General features: G+C 35.7%; 1 protein-coding gene and 1 long non-coding RNA gene across 5 annotated transcripts; both read right to left on the bottom strand.

The window, feature by feature from the left end:
- Positions 1-6,165: 6,165 nt before the first annotated feature.
- On the bottom strand, positions 6,166-14,058 carry LOC114286578 (uncharacterized). 4 transcript variants are annotated; one of them, XR_014347082.1, is made up of 6 exons: positions 12,553-14,058; positions 9,453-11,456; positions 7,507-9,361; positions 6,997-7,059; positions 6,779-6,855; positions 6,166-6,565 (listed from the first exon to the last, which is right to left on the bottom strand). It is a non-coding gene; the product is annotated as an uncharacterized LOC114286578 (long non-coding RNA). The 4 variants fall into 4 exon arrangements; XR_014347084.1 differs by having other exon boundaries at positions 6,997-8,986; positions 9,067-9,361; XR_014347083.1 differs by having other exon boundaries at positions 6,997-9,361; positions 9,453-10,517; positions 10,634-11,456.
- Positions 14,059-15,688: 1,630 nt separating this feature from the next.
- On the bottom strand, positions 15,689-19,497 carry LOC114286538 (exopolygalacturonase). The gene is made up of 3 exons (XM_028229717.2): positions 19,339-19,497; positions 18,051-18,368; positions 15,689-15,979 (listed from the first exon to the last, which is right to left on the bottom strand). Exons 1-3 carry the CDS (start codon positions 19,495-19,497, stop codon positions 15,689-15,691), a joined length of 768 nt encoding a protein of 255 aa, XP_028085518.2.
- Positions 19,498-21,228: the final 1,731 nt, after the last annotated feature.

The following is a 21,228-nucleotide window of genomic DNA, read 5'->3' as shown; positions in this document are numbered from 1 at the left end:
TTTATCTCGGATTCCGATATCTTCAGAGATAACCTCGGCCTTGCCGAGATTACCTCGGCGTCACGACCAGGACACGTGGCACCTCGGCTGACACGTCGGCGTCACCTTGCCACGTGTGGGTACTCAGAAAATATATCCCCACAACTGCCCCCTAGGTTCTATTACCTTGGCATTCTGAGGTGATAGAACCTACACTGTTCGTTCATCTGTGCCCCTCTGTCCAAGATCAAACTCGCCGACCTCAAAGTTCTATGGACTTTACTGTCCACTGGTGTCAAGAATAAAGATTCATGCCTTCCAAACTGCTTGAAATCGCACCTCCTAGCCGAGGTTCTGGTTCCATTAATTCGTAAATTCCAAGAGCTTTGCAACTGCTCCACTCACACTCTCTGGTGAGTTTCCTGATTTCCAGTCACCTATTTGACTTCGGCGATTTTCATATCGGCGTTCATTTCACTTGGTAGGTTTATAAACTCTTTGCTTGCTATTAAACTCAATCTTTCATAACTCTTCTGATTTACTTTGAATCTGTTTATTTGCCATCTATGGTCTTCTGTTCTCGTCTGTCTTCAAGTTTTTGAAAAATGCCTGGAACTGTTCTTTGTCATATTCGCTTTCTGTTGCTAGCATCATGTCTGGTTCATTACTTTCTTGTTCTTCACATACTTACTTAGTGCCTGTGTACTTGGCTTTATTCTTTAACTTTGTTGTCTTCTTGACTCTGAATTTTCTCTTTCTAGCTCTTTTCAAAAAATGCTCTGCAACTGTCTTCGTTCCTCTTCTCCGGTGAAGCTTATGTGATTCTGTTTTTTTCGCATCCGTCGTCAGACTTCGGCAATTCTCATTCAAGCTTCCCTCTTTCTGGTAAGCCACTTTTTCTCCTGGTCTTATTTCTTGTTGCTTTCCAAGAAGCTCTGTTTCATTGTTAATCACCATTGCTGTTTTACCCGTTGTTTCCAAATCATCTTCTTGACTACACACTGTTCACATATCTGTTAATTTCTGCCACTGTTCTTGGCTTGACACACCTGTGCAATTTTTTTTTTTTTTTTGTCTTAATTTCCTAATAGCTTCATCACCATTTTTGATTTACGAATTACATTCTTGTTTCTGTTTTCTGTGTCTTTTCCCAGATTCTTGCTTTCAATCTTTGCTTTTAAAACTCCGAGGTGCCAATCGCCAAGAAGAGCTTTAATCAAACTCTTCAGGAGGTTGATGCTGAGCTCGTGGCTGAGAAGGCTGCTGAGAAGTTCTTTCCAACTGTCTTCTGGGGGTGAGACACAACCTACCGCTGATGCCGAGTAGTTTGCTTCCTTCTTGAAATTGATGCCGAGGTAGCGGTAGAGAAGCTCCTCCAACTGACTGTCGAGGCTGAGCCATCGTCGTCCGTCGAAGCAAATTAGCCCGACGTTCTTGCTTTCAGTCCCTAGTTCTTTAAGGTCTTCATTTTTGTACTTTCCAACCCTCTCAGCTCTTAACAAGCTAGTTGGTCATTTCGGTTGATCATATCTCGAAAACGTCTTTCAGTGTTATCTCGGCTATACCAAACTTGTAAATTGCTACAAATTTCAACAAGTGGTAGACTTCATAATCCTCGGTTAACTCATCTTGTAATTTGCTCAAAAATTTCAACAAGTGTTAATATTCCTTGCTCCTTAATTATCATTCCTTCTTCCACTGTATTTGATAGCCATGTCGGGTAATTGACTTCTCGGATGGCCCTGAGCTCCAAAAAGTCTGTCTACTTCTTTCTCTACTGCTTCGACGTGTATCAACGTTGGCCCTCTTGCTTGTTGGATTACAAGTTTGGCCGACTTGTCGACGTTCAATTTGTGACGTGTGACCTCGGGGTCAATGCCAGGCACTTCATAAGGTGTCCGAGCAAATACCTCAATGTTTACTCTAAAAAAAGCTTCCAATTCCCTTTCTTCTTCTTCGGCTAAGCCTGAGCCGAGAAGAAAGAAGCGCTCTTCGTCGCCCTCCTAGACGAGGATTTTCTTCAGTGTCTCTTCACTTTTTTCGGCTGGCTCCTTGCCGACATCATCTAGGACCTCTTCGTTTTCAATCTCTGCCTTCTTTGGTTCTTGAATGCTGCAGGTGGATTTCATTGCTGCCATGGAGCAATTCTCCGCCTGCAGTTGATCCCCTTTGACTTCTTCAATCCCATGTTCTGTTGGGAACCGCAGTAGTTGATGCAACGTTGAGGGAACTGCCCCCATTGTATGCAGCCATGGCCTTCCCAAGATGATATTGCATGGCGAGGGCGTGTTAATCATGATGAATTCTGTTTTGATCTTCTTCTAACTGCTATTGCATGATTCTATACTTAGAATATTTTGTATGCCTTTCATACTTTGCCTCCTTTGTGCAATCTTCTCTAGGTTACATACCTCGGGTATAATAGCTACAAAACTTTTACTTCGGCAAGATACTGACCTGCAAACTTTTTATAAATTCTAACAAGTGTGAAAGATATACTACTCAATGTAAACTTTTTCTCAAGTTTCAACAAGTGTTTAAACGGTGATCTCGGTCTAGCCTACTTGTAAATTGCTACAAATTTCAACAAGGATTAACATATACTGTAAATTTTTCTCAAGTTATAACAATGATCTGCTTGTAAATTGCTACAAATTTCAACAAGTGTTTAAACAATATACTTAGCTTTTACCTTAACCTGTAAATTGCTGCAAATTTCAACAGATGATCATATGTCGGCTTAACGTCATCTTGTAAATTGCTACAAATTTCAACAAGTGTTAAGCATCTTCTTCGGGTTAACCAACTTGTAAATTTCTACAAGTGTTTAACCAATAACCTCGGCTTTATTTCGGCTTGTAAATTGCTACAAATTTCAACAAGCGAAGAGAAACAGTAATCTTGGCTTAACTTCAACTTGTAAATTGCTACAAATTTCAACAAGTGAAGATAAGGAATCAGCTTAACTCCAACTTGTAAATTGCTACAAATTTCAACAAGTGAAGATAAAGAATAATCTCGGCTTAACTTCGACTTGTAAATTGCTACAAATTTCAACAAGTGAAGATAAGGAATCAGCTTAACTCCAACTTGTAAATTGCTACAAATTTCAACAAGTGAAGATAAGGAATCGGCTTAACTTCAACTTGTAAATTGCTACAAATTTTAACAAGTGAATTAAGGAATAATCTTGGCTTAACTTCGACTTGTAAATTGCTACAAATTTTAACAAGTGAAGATAAGGAATCAGCTTAACTCTAACTTGTAAATTGCTACAAATTTCAACAAGTGAAGATAAGGAACCAGCTTAATTCCAACTTGTAAATTACTACAAATTTCAACAAGTGAATTAAGGAATAATCTCAGCTTAACTTCAACTTGTAAATTGCTACAAATTTCAACAAGTGAAGATAAGGAACCATCTCAGTTTAACTTCAGTTAAACATCATCTTCAGCTTAACTTCGGTTAAGCATCATCTCGGCTTAACTTTGGTTAAGCATCATCTTCGGCTTAACTTCGGTTAAGCATCATCTCGGTTTAACTTCGGTTAAACATCATCTTCGGCTTAACTTCGGTTAAGCATTATCTCGGTTTAACTTCGGTTAAACATCATCTTCGGCTTAACTTCGGTTAAGCATCATCTCGGTTTAACTTCGGTTAAACATCATCTTCAGCTTAACTTCGGTTAAGCATCATCTCGGCTTAACTTCGGTTAAGCATCATCTTCGGCTTAACTTCGGTAAAGCATCATCTCGGTTTAACTTCGGTTAAACATCATCTTCGGCTTAACTTCGGTTAAGCATTATCTCGGCTTAACTTCGGTTAAGCATCATCTCGGCTTAACTTCGGTTAAGCATTATCTCGGCTTAACTTCGGTAAAGCATTATCTCGGTTTAACTTCGGTTAAACATCATCTTCGGCTTAACTTCGGTTGAGCATTATCTCGGCTTAACTTCGGTTAAGCATCATCTCAGCTTAACTTCGGTTAAGCATCATCTCGGTTTAACTTCGGTTAAACATCATCTTCGTTTAACCAACTTGTAAATTGTCCACAAATTTCAACAAGTGGTAAACGCATTCTTCTTCTCTATGCCCCCAGTGTGAACTTAAAATCCACTTGGGTTCTCATCATACATGTAGCTTCGACCTTGTCGCCGAGGTTGAATTCAAGCCGAGGTTGTCGGCCTTGGTTTCTCTATTGATCTTACTTGGCTCCAACCTGAGTTTGATTTTCGGCCTCGCATCGGCGAGCCGTTTCTCTTTTCTTGTTCCGACGCCTTTGTTCCTGGCATGTCTTCCTCAGCCCTAGCATACTTCTCAATTCTGGCCAACTTTAGTCTGATTTTGTGTGTTTCTTTTTTATCTTCTAGGATCTGAGATCTGCTCATTGTGCTCTTCTCTTCTCGGACTCAGGTCTCGAGATCTTATCTTCTGGAATCTTGGATTTACTCACTCAGGTTGAGCTCTTCTTTTCTCAGACCTACTCATCTAGGCCGAGATCATGTCTTCTGGGATCTGGGATCCGGGATTAGCTCACTCAGGTTGAGCTCTTCTATACTTGAATGTTATCTTCTTGGGAGCGCTCATGACCCCTGTCTTTGCATCCCTTCTGGAAAGGTCTTCGTTCCTTCGCAGGTATCTATCCTTCCATACCTCTGGAGGTCGTCTTCGTTGCTTCGATCTGTTGTCTTTGGTGCGTCACCTTCCTGGCCGGCTTCTTTCACTCCGTGACTCTGGTCACGAGTGTCTGTGTTGCTATTGTCCCCTTCAACGTCGAGATCGATAGGTCTTCCACTCCCAGTAGGAGCGTAGTCTCTAATCTGATCATTCTGTCCGTCATTGGCCATCTATTCTTCTTTCTTTCCCACAGACGGCGCCAAATTGTGTGGATGATTTTCTGACCACACTGCCCGCTTAGTAACCAGCTGGAGAGCACTGGCAGAATAGATGGCCTCTAGCTAACCTGCAACAGAAGTATAAGAATCCCGCGGTGGTTTCGACCACCCAGGGGCACTCCGACGATCAAGTCAGTATATCTCTCAAAGATAAATCAAATACTAAACTCACAAGCTTGAGTCTCAAAAGCATACCTTAGACCCATAGGGGTGCCTCTCTTTTATAACCAATACAATCCTAGTCCCAATAGGAGCCTGGCCCTAATAGACTTAGGATTACTGCTAATCTGGAACTCCCAGTGGGATTAGGATAAACTCTCTAAGAGTCTTATCTTTTCCCAAACTGAAGTCTTTTCTCATTCTAGGACTCTTGTCCCTTATCCATTTATCTCGGATTTCGATATCTTCGGAGATAACCTCGGCCTTGCCGAGATTACCTCGGCCTCACGACCAGGACACGTGGCACCTCGGCTGACACGTCGGCGTCACCTTGCCACGTGTGGGTACTCAGAAAATATATCTCCACAGATCCTATTTTTGAGCAATCAATCAATAAATTTTTCCCCCCCGGTTATTTCACTGACAATGAGATAATTAAAAATTAAAAAAATATATTAATTGAATTTTAATTATTCATGCGTAAATATTAATGTGCACTATTATAACCTTACTATTGCCGCCATCACACCACCTCTCTCCCCCTCCTCCACCACGACAACCACTTGAACAATCATTTTACAAGTTCATTACCTTTTTTTTTTTCTTTTTTTCTTTACAAAGTTACCCATTAGCCAAGAGTTCATGCACATCACTAGAGGCCAGAGGTTAGATTTTATCTACATGTCCCTTGCATTTGTTTGAGATATCACTGCAAGAAATTCAGTTTTTAGCGGCGTTTATAAGTGTAAAAAACGCTGCTAATTCTTTTTGCGACGCTTAGCATCAAGCGCCGAGGACGCGGCCGTCACTATAACTTCATGACATTTTAAAAACGTCGTTATATTAGTATAGGCGGCGTTTTTAAAAACGCCGCTAAATGTCGTACTTGACAATACCATGACATCATTATGATATTTAGTGACATTTTTTAAACGCCGTCATATCTTTTTTAAAAAATCTAACCGTTAATATTTTGGGTTTAAGTGGCGTTTTTAAAAAAACGCCGTGATACCGCTTTTTTTTTTTTTTGAAATTGTGCTAATTTATGTGATTAAACTAAAAAAATACATATAATAAAAATGAATAATACTAATGTGAAATAATAACTTACATTCAAATAGCAAATGCATCATTAATTCACTTTCCCATTCACCAATCACCATTACCCACAAAATAACATATCCACAAATGATATTTTAATATTACCCCCAAAATAATATATCCAAAAATTGTATTCACAATTCTCAACCAAAAAATTTATTCACAATTCTCAACCAAAAAATTAATTACTACTTTGTATACAAAGCCACAAAATAATATTATTCTCTTCTCTCTCTCACCACTCCCTCCCCCATTTAACACAAAAAATAAGAAGAAAGTGAACCAAAACACCCAACTCCCCAATCAGATCAAAGGAAAAAAAGAAAAAAGAAGAGAAATAAGAATCCGAAGGAAAGCCCCCATCCATCCTTCATTGTCATTCTGAATCGTTCTCCATGCTGCTTCCCATGGCCTTCAATCCTCTCGGTCTCTGCCAATCATAAAACATAATAATAAACCAAGAAGAAGATCCAAACCAGAATAACCATGCACTCAGCTTTAGTTTATAAGTTAAATTATTGGCTTCTAACTATAACTTCACCCATGCATGAAATTATTTTCTAGAGTCCATTAAGCATGTCAGCTATTACCAAGAATTAGATAAAACATTTCCTCTCCATTTTTTTGAGAAAGTGAAACTTACTTGTATAGATAGGCGGCAATCCCAAGAATTATGCACAACAGTATAATATCAATACAGAAATTTCGACTGGATCTCAGCTAAAACAAATCAAAACTTTTTGTCAAATCCAGTAAAGAGATCTACGACATAGCATAGCTGAATCTCTCTCTCTCTCTCTCTCTCTCTGCAGCACACAAAGTGATGCAAATCTACAGATAATACAGTGGCAGCTTAATCACCTGGTTAACAGTAGCCTCAAGTCTCACATTGGTGTTCTTAAGGTCAGATGCTGCATTGTCGACCTGTAGGATGTGAAAATACACCATTAATAATTAAAGAATACTTGTAGCTTCAGATATTACTAGGACAGGATGTGTTCTCAAACGTTAGTGTCAATCCGTCCATTAAAGGAACTTGCCTATCAATTTCCTGTATGAATTGCAAAGTCAAAAATTGATGTGCACAAAATGGGACAAAACAACAGATACAAATGCAAAAAGTCAGAAATAGAATTTCTAATATCATCATCAAGCAAAAAGTCCAAAAAAAAATTAAGTCCTTGATTTCGCTAAATCTTTGGATTCCATTACTATCAGAACTATGTACTCTCTTGCTGGCATGCTAGTAACTGAAGTAGAACTCAGTGATTTGATTTGAGAACAATATCCAGAGAACAAATCTCAGATAAATCTCAGAGAACAAAACTTTGGCAAAAAAAGAAAAAAAGAAAAAAGGACAGACTTGATAACCTTCTCAGATAAATCTCCCCCTTCTTTCTATATCTGGGTCTGCCTTTCTTTCTTCTCCCCTGGGATCTAAAGAGAGTGAGAGAGGAAACAGATTCAGATGTTGTAATGGGTCCAATGTTGATCATGTCTCTCTTCATCTTCAGGTCCTGAAGATAATGAGCAGTGGCTCTATTGTCTTATTCTCAGAAGAAGTTTATGGCTTCTCAGAACCCTATGTTTGTTCTTGATGGTCTCTACTGTGAACAAGAGCATTTTAAGGAAGATTGGGAAGAGGGGAGTGACAACTGTGATGAGAATGTGAAAGGACATTTGGGTTTGTTGGACATTTGGTTTCACTGCTATGACATAGAAGGTAAAAAAATGATAATAGTTGATTGGTCCAGCCCAACTGTCTTCCAAACTCAAGCTATGGTATATTCATGGAACAAAACCATTTGGTATTAATAAGCATCTTCTCTATACACTTGGGACCATATGCGGTAAAAACTGCACATCCCAAAATAGCAGATTCTATATACGGCACTGTGTTGGGTAGAATGCACAAACCATGTACCGGCACGACACAAAAATCAGCAAGGCCACCCATGCTATACATATATACAGGTTTGCCTGCGGAAATGACATATTTTAGTCATTCCAACAGAGAAGTAGACAAAGGAATCAATAAACTTAAACAGTCATCAAAGTTGAAACAGAAGTAAGAAAAGAACCAAAGGAAATCAGTGTCAAATAGATGGATCCCCCAGATAGTGAGTGGAACATAAGTTTTTTTTCTTTAAAAAAAGAAATTACATATAGGATGTATTGGTGAGACATATAAAGAAAGTCAAAATACTTATCCAATAATAAAATAAAAAAAATAAAGTCAATATGTAGGTGGAAAAGGCTCATCACAGAAGATTTGGCACTCAACCCTGCTGACTTTCACATGTAAGAAGAGGCCAGCATTTATATGACGAGTAACTAAAACTACTCTGTCGAGAAATTATTAATCACATTAAAATTTATAGATATAGGCCCCTTTCACATCACGGTAAAAATTGATGTTGTCAATTTTTTTCTTCTTTTTTTAAGGGTCTTTCATTCTCTTGTAACTGTATTCCACTATTTCTGCACCAAAGAGTTTGAGCTGAGTAAGCCACCAGCAAATTGGCACAATGTTCTTCCAATGGGGAGGTGATTTTGCAAATCAAACATTTTCTCACTCTCTCTGTAGTCTGTATATGTGTGTGTGTGTGTAAATTGCTGAACACTGTGATACAACTAAAGAATTTACAAAATCACCTCACGACATATAATGACATCATAAAATGCTCAGTTATATATATACATGTTCAGAGAGAATGAATAATTCCTCTCTCTTTTGTGAATAAGAACAAAACATAAAATCGTAAGTCACTCAAGTATCAAACATCAGAGGGACATAGGATAAACATTCACGCATCCATTACCAGAGCTGCTCTTCCAAGCACCTCACAAGCTAACAAAAATCAGAACAAAAGAAGTTAGAACTTTGTAAACCATAACACTGGTATACCAGAATTGAGGCAAATTTTTTACCTGAACATCTCCGTGTTGCCGAAGCTGATTCCTAACAAAATTAACTGCTTCTGAGCTGAAACAATAGCAAAGTTGATGAGATAATACTCATCTTGTGGTTAATTGAGAAAAATATTAAATAAATAACTATCATACTAATTTAAGATAATTTACAAAATGTAAGTACAAGGTTCAAACAGGAAATCACAAACAGCACTGTCAATATAAAGCACAGTTTTACGTTGTCATAGATATCTTCATCAGTAGTTCCAAGAGCTGCCAAGCCCAGACCCAAGCATGCACCATGCTGAATAACCTGCACCAATCAAAGTTTCCAGCACCACTATTATAACAGAAATTCATGGTGCACAAAAGTAACCGAACAATAGATTATAGAGAGCAAGCACCTCTACGTTGGTACTGCATAGGCTATCACGAAGAAATTGTTTTGATACCCTCCCCATGGTTTGCATGAATCAAGTCTAGGGCATAGAGAGCACCGCCTTCAGAGTATGGACTGCCACCGCCACCAGCCCCACTCTGCGGCAAGTAAGGGGCCATCAGTGATCTGCCCTGTTGCAGGTGGCCTCTGTGAATAACACCTAGCCCTGCTGTTGCACTGAATTTAGCCCAATTAGTAGCCCTGCCCAGCCAATCCTTATGAGTTTACACAAACAAGGAGCCATCAACTTGTGCAGGAAAGTCTTAAATACACGTTTCAAGATAAAGGCCTTGTAACTATGAGGAGGCATACTATGAAACTTACCTATTTAGCACCAAACAATAACCACCAAACAATAAAATGATTCTGCACATCCAAACACAACCTTAAATTTTTACTGGCCTGCTGCTGGTGGACTGATAGCCCTTCGAAGAAACTTACCTATTTAGCCTTTTGGTGTGGCATTTGAGATCCATGTAGGTTCCCTTAGAATGGATGCTACAAGTAGAGACGAGAGAACTCACTCACTCAATAGTCAATCCGAAATAAAATGTCTTAACTCAATGAGGAATATAGATTTAATCTCTCAAATTTCCAAATCATCTGATCTAGCACTGGCCAGCTACTAGTTGTAAGCTTATCGGATTCCAAATAAACTCACAAACTAGATAAAAGATTTTTAAAAAATGTATAATAAACTAAAACAGAAGCAACGAAAAAGGAAAAGTAGGCGTTTACAACACAAACAAGCTATTTAAAAGCGGAGCAGGTTAGGAACAAAAGCTTGAATGTATTCCATGTTGCAAGAATATTCATGTAATCTTTTTCAGGGATCCTCTAAGGAAAACATCTGTCCATATCTTCTTTCTCTCCCCCCTACAATGAAAACAGCAGTGCATCAAACTTCAAACAATAGTACAGGGTAATGAAGCAAACAAATCCTCACTCATAAGAAAAAAGGCACTCTAGTTCTGGGGCCTCTCATCTGGTTGTTTTCCTTTGTTTCAGTGAAGAACTTCACCTCTCTCTCCTAACAGACAAAGGGGTAAAACACAGCACCCATAGAAAATTCAATTAATCAAATCTATATAAATGAGCCAAAAAGCCACAACCAAGTTAAAAGAGTGAAAAGTTTAGTGACAGTACCATATTCTCATTGAAGCTACATTACCACAGCGATAACAATAATTTGGAGCAGACCATACCTGATAAGCCAAGAAGCACCCAGTAAAATTAATTAAAATATCACCAAATCTGAAGTGATGTTATATACACTAGTCATGTTACATAGACTCAAGTCCCCTTATCAAGTGTGGATATTATACATCTAAACTCCCAAATTTCTTGGCATGTTTCTCTTATTTCTCAAGGTAGAATACTGACTTTATGTAAGACAGTGTAAAAGCAACAGAAAATGAAAAAATAAAAAACAATTTCTTAGTATTTGTGTTTTATTTCCTAGGGTGGAATGGTGACTTTTCTTCAAGATGGCACTTCACTTGCTCTAAAGCAATCATGTCACAAAGAAACATAATAAGGGAGGTCTATCAATTAATTACATAGTAAATTTGCATAACTAAACATGCTTGTTGGGCCCAGTTTTGACTGGACATGTCGGACACACAGCCCATATCCTTACTCCAGCCATATGTTTAGAAGTGTCCATGTAACATAATACACTGAGTTAAAGACTTCACAACTCATAGTTACAAGGCCTTTATCTTGAAACATGTATTTAAGACCTTCCTGCACAAGTTAATCTGCACAAAGCGGGATTCATTAGCGGAAATAAGGAAATTTAAAATTGTAATTTTCCAACCAACAAAATTACTATATACATCAGAAATTAAAAACTGAGGTGATGCAGTTGGTCAAGATGGATCCTACCATTCAAGATCAATGCACGTAAGCTCAAAAGAGATCTGCCCTCATCCATTGATTTAAGCTTATTTTTGCCAGCATTCAGCACCTGCTTCACAAGAACTTGAATAAATTAAATTTGGAAAGTGTCAATTTAGTTTTAATAATTTAAAAACTAAACTAGTGAAAAAGGCCACTCTATCTCATTATGTGCTGCCAATTGACATTGCAAACGTATCTAAAAGGATTTTAGTATGTACATATATATATTCGCCTTAAAGAATGAAGTATTCAACAATTTAAAGGATGAACTAAGTATCAAGTTTGAAGCATACAGAAAGAAATATGCAATAAATTTTACAAGATTCAATCACATTAGTAACTAGAGAGTTTAGGGATTAAAATTCAAGATTCCAAATACAAATTGATTGAACAATCAAAATCAAAAGAGCAGTTTTCCTTCAATATTTGTTGATTATGTAGTAATAGTAGTATATTGAACTCAATTTTGCTTACTTCGAAACATAACAAAATTTCAACCTTTGTAAACACAAAAGGTAAATATAACAGAAAAGTAATATTAGCAACATACTCAAACAAAACATTCAATTGCTTCTATTTTAATAGCAATCTTGTCTTATTGAAGTCAGTTTATAGTTCAAACGGTTCTCCGCAAATACGCCGATTTTTGTCCTTGAACGATTTAAGAGAGTTGACTGGATTGGAGCCTCACCCGGTCAACTGTTCGACCAGTTGAACCAGCCAGTCTAGTCCGGTTTTCAAAACCTTGATTCCATGAAAATGACTCTATCTAGCTCAAGTGTTTTATTAATAAATTTTATATAGAAATAATTTACCAAGTAAATTAATAAAATAACCCATAGAATAAAGAATTTCATTCCTGGATGCACAACCCAAGCAATGGAGAAATCTCTTTCTTAAGGTTATCTCAAATCATTCCATAAATCTTTTCTACAAATGCTGTAAGTTACTGCTTGAAAAGCAAAGCTGGGTTTTTGGCTTCAACTTGGTGTAAAGTTTCTACTCCACCAGTCAGGCCACCATTTACAAAGGAAAGCTTAACTCCTTGTGGAGTTCCTCGGAAACTCTATAAATAAAAAAAATAGCAAACACCTGAACTAATGAAAGGACTAAACTTCGTTTGATGACAGAACATGGAAATTCAAATGGGAACTTTAAATTACCTGTGTCATCCTTCCAAACAGAGTAGCCGAGGATGATCGACGGCGCTGAAGAGCCATTCCAGCAACACCACTTGCTTTCAATGTACGCTGGAGTAGCAGCAGAAGAGTCGAGGAATTGGACAACCAATAGGCTAAGATGTCATTGTTATCCTGGGTCTTTAATCCAAATAATAATACTTAGTTATGAGAAGACAATTATGACAAAAAGCGAAAACAAGACACACTAGTAGCATATAGGATTAGATTATTCAATACAAGTCTGGAAGTCCCTAAACCTTGACTTCCATTTGCTTGTGAGCTAAGATTTTAAAACATACTATAATTGGACCCATTTATGGTCAGATTTCAAACTCGAACTTTAATTTGTCCAAACTGCCTAATTAACACCCCAATTGTGCCCTTCTAAAAAAAAACCACACACTTCAACTGTGTATCTGTACTTCCAAAATTTGTAATGATAGTCCTCTCTTCAAACTTTTGTTTTCATATGTTGCTAATGACACTCAGCTTCCTATACATATTTATGCAAGGAATTTCCATCCATCAAACAATGCACAAAATCTTAAATGGGAAATGTCCCAAGAAAGTATTCCAAACATACACCAATTACCAGTAAAAAGCAAGTCTCCATTGGAGCTCTATAGCTTGACTAAAGATACCTCAGACTATGCTTGGTACAACACCAGGTAATCATATCTTACTCAACTTTCACAATTTTCTTTCTAAACTTTCCACAGATCTGACATGTTTTTTGAATTCATCTTGCAGTATACGTTTTGATTGCCATGACTTACCAATGCGTTCTGATATTAACCCAGTCCTACAAATAGCAAACCTTGGCCACCAATGGTTGCATTTGTAAATGGTGAATACATAGGTAATTACATGAACAGAGGCAAACAAATGTTTGTTTTGTAGCTCAGTGATCTAATATGTATTTCCAGCATATTGATTCACAATTACGGTTAAATTTTTGTTGAACTATCATCTTTTTTGGCCCAATATTGTGTCCTATTTATCCAAATTGTCGTATGAAAATTAGTGTAGAAGTTTCTTTCAGTTCAAAAAAGAACCTAACAGATCAATTCAACAATTCAACAAACACACATATTGATGTATACAAATGTTATACATGCAGTAAAATTCGAAAGAAATAGAGAGAGAGAGAGAGAGAGAGAGAGAGAGTATCGATTAAAGTTCAGTAAATGAGGATCAAGTCAGAATGCCTCTCTCTGAATCTCTGCAAATGAGGTTCAAGTAAGAATGCCTTCAAAACATTGATTTCATAGATCTAGAGAGAGAGAGAGAGAGAGAGACGGTGGAGCTCGCTATCTCGCCAGTGCAAGTGACGGTGGCGATGGAGCTTCCAAATCGCTTTGAATCTCGAAATCGATATGAATCTTCGAAATCGCTTCGAAATCGCTCTGAATCTTTGAAATCACAGGTGCAGATGGAGCTTTGATGAAGAAATGTGTGCGTATAAGGATTGAGAGAGAGAGAGAGAGAGAGAGAGAGAGAGAGAGAGAGATGTGTGCGTATTCAAGCTAAGACTCTGTGTTATATATTCAAGCTTCAAGAACAGCCGGTTGATCTCCTCCGTCTTCTTCGTCGCTGAGAGAGAGAGAGATGTGCGCGAAATTTGCACGATGCAAAAATAAGGGTTTCATAAAGGGGCGCGTGTACTTATAGCATTCGGAGGCGCTTTTAAACGCCTTCAATTAGAAACGGTGCCGTTTTGATTTTAAAAAATATGCGACGGTTACAAAACACTGTTAAAAATTAGCAAACGTGACGTTTAATAAAACGCCGTTAATTAAACGCTGTTAATTACCTCATTTCCTGTAGTGTATTTCTTATATTTGTTGAGTTAGTTGCATGTTTGTGGTTGTGTTTTCCTCTCATAAATGGTTTAATTTGACATACATCTCATGCCTTTTTAATTTATGGGTACTTACGTTTTAATAGGTGGACTTATTATCCAATAAATCCTATGATGACTAATAACATTTTTCTTCAAACATTATTAAAAAAACGTTACTAATTGTTAATTTTCAGGAACAGTTTAAAAATTGTCACAAAAATTGTCACTAATTATAAGTTTTAGTGACAGTTTAAAAAAATTATCATAAAAAAGTTACTAATTTTCAACTTTCAACGAGAGTTTGAAAAATTTGTCATAAAAAGACGTCACTAATTATAAGTTTTAGCAACAATTTATAAAAATCGTTGACAAAAAAAGTCACTAATTGTCAATTTTTAACAACATATGCAAAAAATTACTAAGATTTATTTTCAACAAAACTTGATGAAAATTAAATCCAATTGTCAGGACCTATTACTAGTTTATCCTTAATTTTTATCTTGTATCGATAAACAAAAAAAAAATGTTTATCCTGAGAAAAAAATTTAGAATCACCATAGATGGTCATTATGGAAGGCGAGTAATGATAAAATTTTCAATGACTCTGGGGTCTAAGATCTCTAAATTTGTAGAGTTTATAATTAAAGCAAGGCTGGCGTTATGGGTAAAAGCATTTAATTCAATTAGTGAGTTTCAGCAAATGATTTTGTAATATGTATTGATGGCACAAGAGCCGTGAAAATTCAAAATCTAGTAAGAAGTAAGTTGTGTTGATGATGATACAGGGCAAAATCTTTTACATAGCATAATATAAAAAAGAAGCAAGGTAAGAGGAGAAGTTCAAAAAGAGGTCAAAAAATGATGATACATAGCATAATCTTTTACATTTTCCTTTTCAAGAAAAAATGTTTTACAGTTTGTGATACATTGTCATTATCATATAATGGCAAAGCAGGATGTACAAGTGCCACAGCATGAAGTAAATATTAACAAATACAAAAATCCACTACGTACAAAGCATTACTACATCGCTACCTCTGGCTTTCCATTGCCAACTATTGGGGACATAAGCAGCACTTTCTCAAAAAATCAAATTTTTAGGGTTCCAAATTTGTAAACGATTGTATTATGAGTATCAGTTAATAAACTTTCAAAATAATTATACATTCTTTCCAATGCGAGTTTTTTTTTTTTTTTTTTTTTTATAAAGAATGTATACCTATTTAAATTTTTTTTAACAAACTCTTAACACAGTCTTTCACAAAATCCTTTACCTCATGGACGTGGAGCGATACAATTAATAGCTGAAGTGATAATATTGGTAGCGCCTTCATCTTGGGAGATGCATTTTTGGCCGCCAGTGGCAATGGTACAGTTTGATATGGTGACGAGATCGGATTCGCTTATATGGATCCCATCGGTGCTCGGGCTAGTCTTGGGTGCATTAATGTTAAGGTCTTGGATTGTGAAGTTGTGGCTGTCACCAATTTTTATGTGGAACCCTTTGCTATTCACCATATTAAACCCTTGGATAATAGAGTTGTTCACTTGGTTAAACACAATGGACTGCATCAAAACAAGAATTTTAACATGTTCATGTCAGTCTTAAATTTTAATTTGGGTTCCTCCTATTGTAATTTTTGTGAAAATAATAATTTTTTACTCATGTTGGAGAATGAGAAAAATAGTTAAGAGATTCATTTCCATCCTTAATGTATCATATGATAGAAAAGATGTTAGGAAAAACAAGGGAACATGTTTTCTTGGTTCTGGAGAGTAAATCAGGGAGGAAATGTTTTTTCAACAGTCTCTTTGTGAAACATACGAAGTACGAAGAAAATCATGAAGTTTGATTACTTGGAGAATCATATGGAAATTTTAACTATTATGTCCTATATCTCTTTTAAAATCTCTGTAAGCTGGAGAGAAATATAATTTTTTTTTCTTCTAATTAGGCATGTGAACCCACCACAGATATCACTTTAATGATTTGAGTTCTTTATTTTCTAGTGCCTAGTTAAAGATGAACCTTTTAAAATTAAAAATATAATTAATTCGATAATAATACTCACATGATTTCAACATATTTATTTAAAAAAAAATTAGATAGTTATTTTCAAGTATGGTGAAATATGATAAAATAAATAATTATAATTATCGAACCGATCAGATTTTTTAATGAATAGTTTTTACATAAAAATTTGTAAGATGAACAATTCAGATCATTAAAGTGTAACCCAGCGGCAGACCCAGGTAGTGGCAGGCAAGGCTACCACCCCTCCAAACTTTTGAAAATTCTCATATCTACCAGACAATTTTGAATATTTACTACAAGAAAAAACACCATTAGCGACTAAATTTTTAGTCGCCAAAAGTCGACTTTTCACTTTTCCCGACTAAATATTTTAGTTGCCGGTTTTGTCGCGAATACATGGTCGCCGGAGGTATTGGCGACTAAAAAAGTTTTAGTCGGCAAAAAATAAGTATTTAGCGACCAAAGCTTTTGTCGCCAATAGTCAATTACATTTTTGAAAATTATACATTTAGCGACTAATCTTTTAGTCGCCAATAGTGAATTATTTTTTTTTATTATTTATACATTTGCTGACTATTTTTTTCGTCGCCAATAGTCAAGCTTTTGGCTACTAATTCCATTTTAGTCGCCGAAAGTGCTACTTTTAGCGACGAAATTTTTTTTTTAGTCGCCATTTGTGCTTTTTGTTATAGTGATTTATCAAAGAATTTTATAATTTGAACCCTTCAAATTTTATATAATTTTGCTCCAACTAGGGATGACCACAGTGCGGGTTTGGGGGATGGTTTGCCATTCCCCGTTCCCGTCCCTATCCCTATCCCTATCCCTGCGGACAAACTCCACCTACGTCCACGCCCACACCCACGCCCCCGTTACAGGTAAAATTTTTTAATCCCATCCCCGCCTCCATGAATACCCTGGGGATATCTGACCACATTTCAAATAGTTGAGGACCATTTAAATCCTTAGCACGCTAAATAATTTTCCTTGTTTCCATATATTTAAACAATGAAACTTTTAGAATTATTATTTATTTATATTTAAACAAAATCACAGACTTTTAATATTATTTTTTTATATCTAATTATATTATATTATATTATATATATATATATATATTATTAATTATATCGGGTCAAGTTTAGATCGGGAGAGGTGATACCTACCCTCGCCCCACATAAGTGTCGGGCAGGTAAAATCCACCCATTCGGGCAGGTATGGACAGGCCCCCGCGGATCAAATTAAAATGATCATCCCTAACTCCAACCCTTCCAAAATCTAAAATAATTTTATCTTGGCTTCCAAAAATTTTGAAATTTTTCATTATTCTTATACAATTTTCAATAATTATAAAATAAATTTTGGCCATCCCAAACCTTTGAATTTTGATGCTCTTTTAAATGCTTATAAAATAAATTATTATTTTAGTCCCCAAATTTACTTCAATTCCTCTAAAATTTAAATTATTTTATTTTACTCCCTTTCACATAATTTCTGATTCCACCACTGATGTAACCTCTGATAAGTTCCCCAAACCCAACTAGACAGATCGAACTTCATATCGATGGTGTGAATCTACGTAAAAAGTGAAAACATACTTACAGGTGGGAGAGGGAAGTCACAAGTAGATTTGCCACCACAAGTATCATATTGCCATGATTCCTCACCTTGGCCGTTTAAAGTTCCAGGACCTTTAAGTACTAAACCATCCACATCTTCAACGGAGATCCAATGACCGTTAGCGAATTCACTGATACAAGATTGGGCCAATACAGTACCATGCACTTCAACAGTTATAGGTTTTGAGTGAGTGCATGGTCCATGGAAGAACACTTCACCAGACAAGTATGTTCCTGAGGGAATAACTACACTTGATGGCCCATTTGATTTGCATGCTGCATTCCATGTCTGTGTAAAAGCCTGCATCCGCCACATTGAGGTTTTTCATATGAGTAATGATGCTGTGTACATTGAAAAAGTATTCATAAATTAGTACTATGAATCATACTGATTATTTTTTAGGTTATAATAATAATAATAATAATAATAATAAGTAGGACAATTTTGACATTATTAAATAGATGAAGTCATAATATTCTGTTAAGTTCCTGACGGATTTTTAATGCCGAGGGGTGAATTGAAATGCAACTCAAATGCTGAGGAGGCTGGTGTAATTTTGTCATACTACTGGGGTTAGATGTAATATTAACAAATGTTAAGATAGGTCTGTGTAATTTAATCAAGAATAAACAAGATAAAGTTAGGCCCAAAAAAAAAAAAAAATGAGATAAAGAGTATATTATAATTTGTATTCTTGCATTTTTTACATCAAATTTTATTTTGGTTCTTCCTTTTTCATTGTAACAGTCAATTTCATGCACTTGTACTTGGCTTGAAATTTGGCCCTTCTATTAATTTCGTATTAATAGGGTTGATGAAACTTATTATGTGACATTTTTTTCATTTAAAAATGATATTTGTGAAATTATGAGCTAAAAGAGTTTTTAATCTGAAATGAAACTATGACAAAACAATCATAGTATTTATATGAGAATTGTGTACAAAAATTATGTTTAGAAATGGCACCAGATCTTCCGTCTCCAACGCACCCCCTTCTTCTTATTATTAGATTATATTTCCAGATTTTGCACATAATCTAATGATTTGAGAGTATATTGACACAAGTTGATATGAATTTCAAGACAAAAACATCTTTGGCTCGGGAAAAATCACCACCACAGTGATCACGAAAAAAATAATGTATGAATACAGAATCAATCACAAAAAAAAAAAAAAAACACACAACATTCTCATATGAAATAAACTCCACACCCATATAAAAGAATTGCATTTGATTTTATAATTATTTTTTGTGCAAATAAAAAATCACCTGTGCACACTCTGTCTGTCCATCTGCCTTGGCACCATACTCTGTAACATCAAAAACTGTAGGAGCATTGCCATGATGGTTACCTTGAGCCCTACCAGAGAGCAAAACCAGACCCAAGAAGAAAGCAAGTTTCACCTCTAATCTTCCCACCAGGGCCATTGTGGCCTTGACCCTTGAACTACAGTTTTTTTATATATATTTTTTTACAAGTTAAAAAAGACAATTAAAAAGCCAGAGAGTATAGTAAAATGATTTCACCATCTTCAGGTTCTTTATACAAAGTTTTTGGTACCAATTTTTGTGACCACTCAAGCAATTTGTGGTAGCTTCTTGAAATAAATGCATTACTATTTTGGTTGTTTGGTTCCCCTATTTTTGTGTGATGTCATCATAAGTCATGGCTGCCAGTAATTTTTCACCGGTTATTTCACTGTCAACGTGATGTCACATGTAAATCAACCCCTTAAAAATATTATAAATTATAAGGTGCCCCTTTCTTTGTGGAAGGTGCAACGTGATTGTCAATGTTAACAACTGTTTTTTTTTTTTTTTAAAAGTTCACAACAAAAACTAAATATACCTTTAATCTTTTTTAATATATTTAATGTTAACAATTTTTTTTTTAAAGGTTCACAACAAAAGCTAAATATACCTTCAATCTTTTTTCTTTCTTTTTTAATATATTTAATGTTAACAACTTCTTCTTCTTCTTCTTCTTCTTCTTTTTTTTTTTTTTTTTTTTTTTTTTTTTTTTTTTTTAAGGTTTTAGCTAAATATACCTTCAATCTTTTTTCTTTCTTTTTTAATATATTTAATGTTAACAACTTATTTTTTTATTTTTTTTAAGGTTCACAACAAAAGCTAAATATACATTCAATCTTATTTTATTTTATTTGGTTTAACAACAAAATCAAATACACATTAATTAATTAATTAAAAAGTTTGTTTTATAATAATCAAATATATAATTTTGAGAGAATCAAATAAGTTTTAGTAATTAAAAAAAAATGTGGAAGAACGTGGAAGATTAAAAAAAAAATTACAACCATCTCTCTCTCTCTCACTCTCACTCTCACTCTCACTCTCTCCCCTACGTGTTATAAGAACATGTTTACAATGTTATAAGAGCATGTTTGAAGAAATAAAATGTGAAAGAACCTGTTTGAAGAAAGTGTTATAAGACTCATATTAAATTGCATCAGGGCATAAATAAGGAATTGTTTGTTGATCTCTTAGCCATGGACATTTTAGACATTAAACCATCTCTCTCTTAGCAAATTTAAACCATTCATTTTAATTTATCCAAAATTTAATTATACCTTTTAACAAATCTGAACCACTCATTTTAAGATATTTATGCCTTACCACACACAATCCATCCTCCATCTTCTTCCTTTATGCTGTGTTTGGTTGGGGTTTTTGGGGTGGGATTTGGAAAAGGAATGAGAAATGTAATCCTATTTATGTTTGGTTATAATAAAAAATATATGGGAAAAGAAAAGGGGTGAGAAATAAATAAAGAAATAGGAGACCTTTTAGGACATCAATTCTATTTTATAACCAACACAACCAAACATAGTTGGGATTTGGAATTCTATTAATTCTTTCTCCTTTTCCTTTCATTTCCATTTCCCTTCTTAAATCCCCCAACCAAACACAGCGTTAGTCTCCCACGAATTTTGTTGTTTGTTACTTTTAAAAAACAAAAAATGTTTTTTCAATTAAATTTTTACTAATTTCACAACACCATCACTACTATTCTCGCCTTCACTATTACACTACCATCACCATAGCCACTACCATCATCACTGCCGCCATCACCCCACCACTATGTCACAATCTCTACTTTCACCTTCGTTCCATCACCACCACCCCCCCACCAAATATAAA

This window comes from Camellia sinensis, chromosome 12 (assembly GCF_055761805.1).
Source record: "Camellia sinensis isolate YWXY chromosome 12, ASM5576180v1, whole genome shotgun sequence".
Lineage (NCBI taxonomy): Eukaryota > Viridiplantae > Streptophyta > Magnoliopsida > Ericales > Theaceae > Camellia > Camellia sinensis.
Note: the sequence above shows the minus strand (reverse complement) of the source record. Positions and strands in the feature narration are given on the sequence as shown.

Coding starts and splice junctions, on each gene's coding strand:
- LOC114286538 (XM_028229717.2), bottom strand. CDS start 19,497: ATGGCCCTGGTGGGAAGATTAGAGGTGAAACTTGCTTTCTTCTTGGGT. Junction 18,369..19,338: donor GACAGACAGAGTGTGCACAG/GTGATTTTTTAT, acceptor TGGCGGATGCAG/GCTTTTACACAGACATGGAA. Junction 15,980..18,050: donor GTGACTTCCCTCTCCCACCT/GTAAGTATGTTT, acceptor GTTTTGATGCAG/TCCATTGTGTTTAACCAAGT.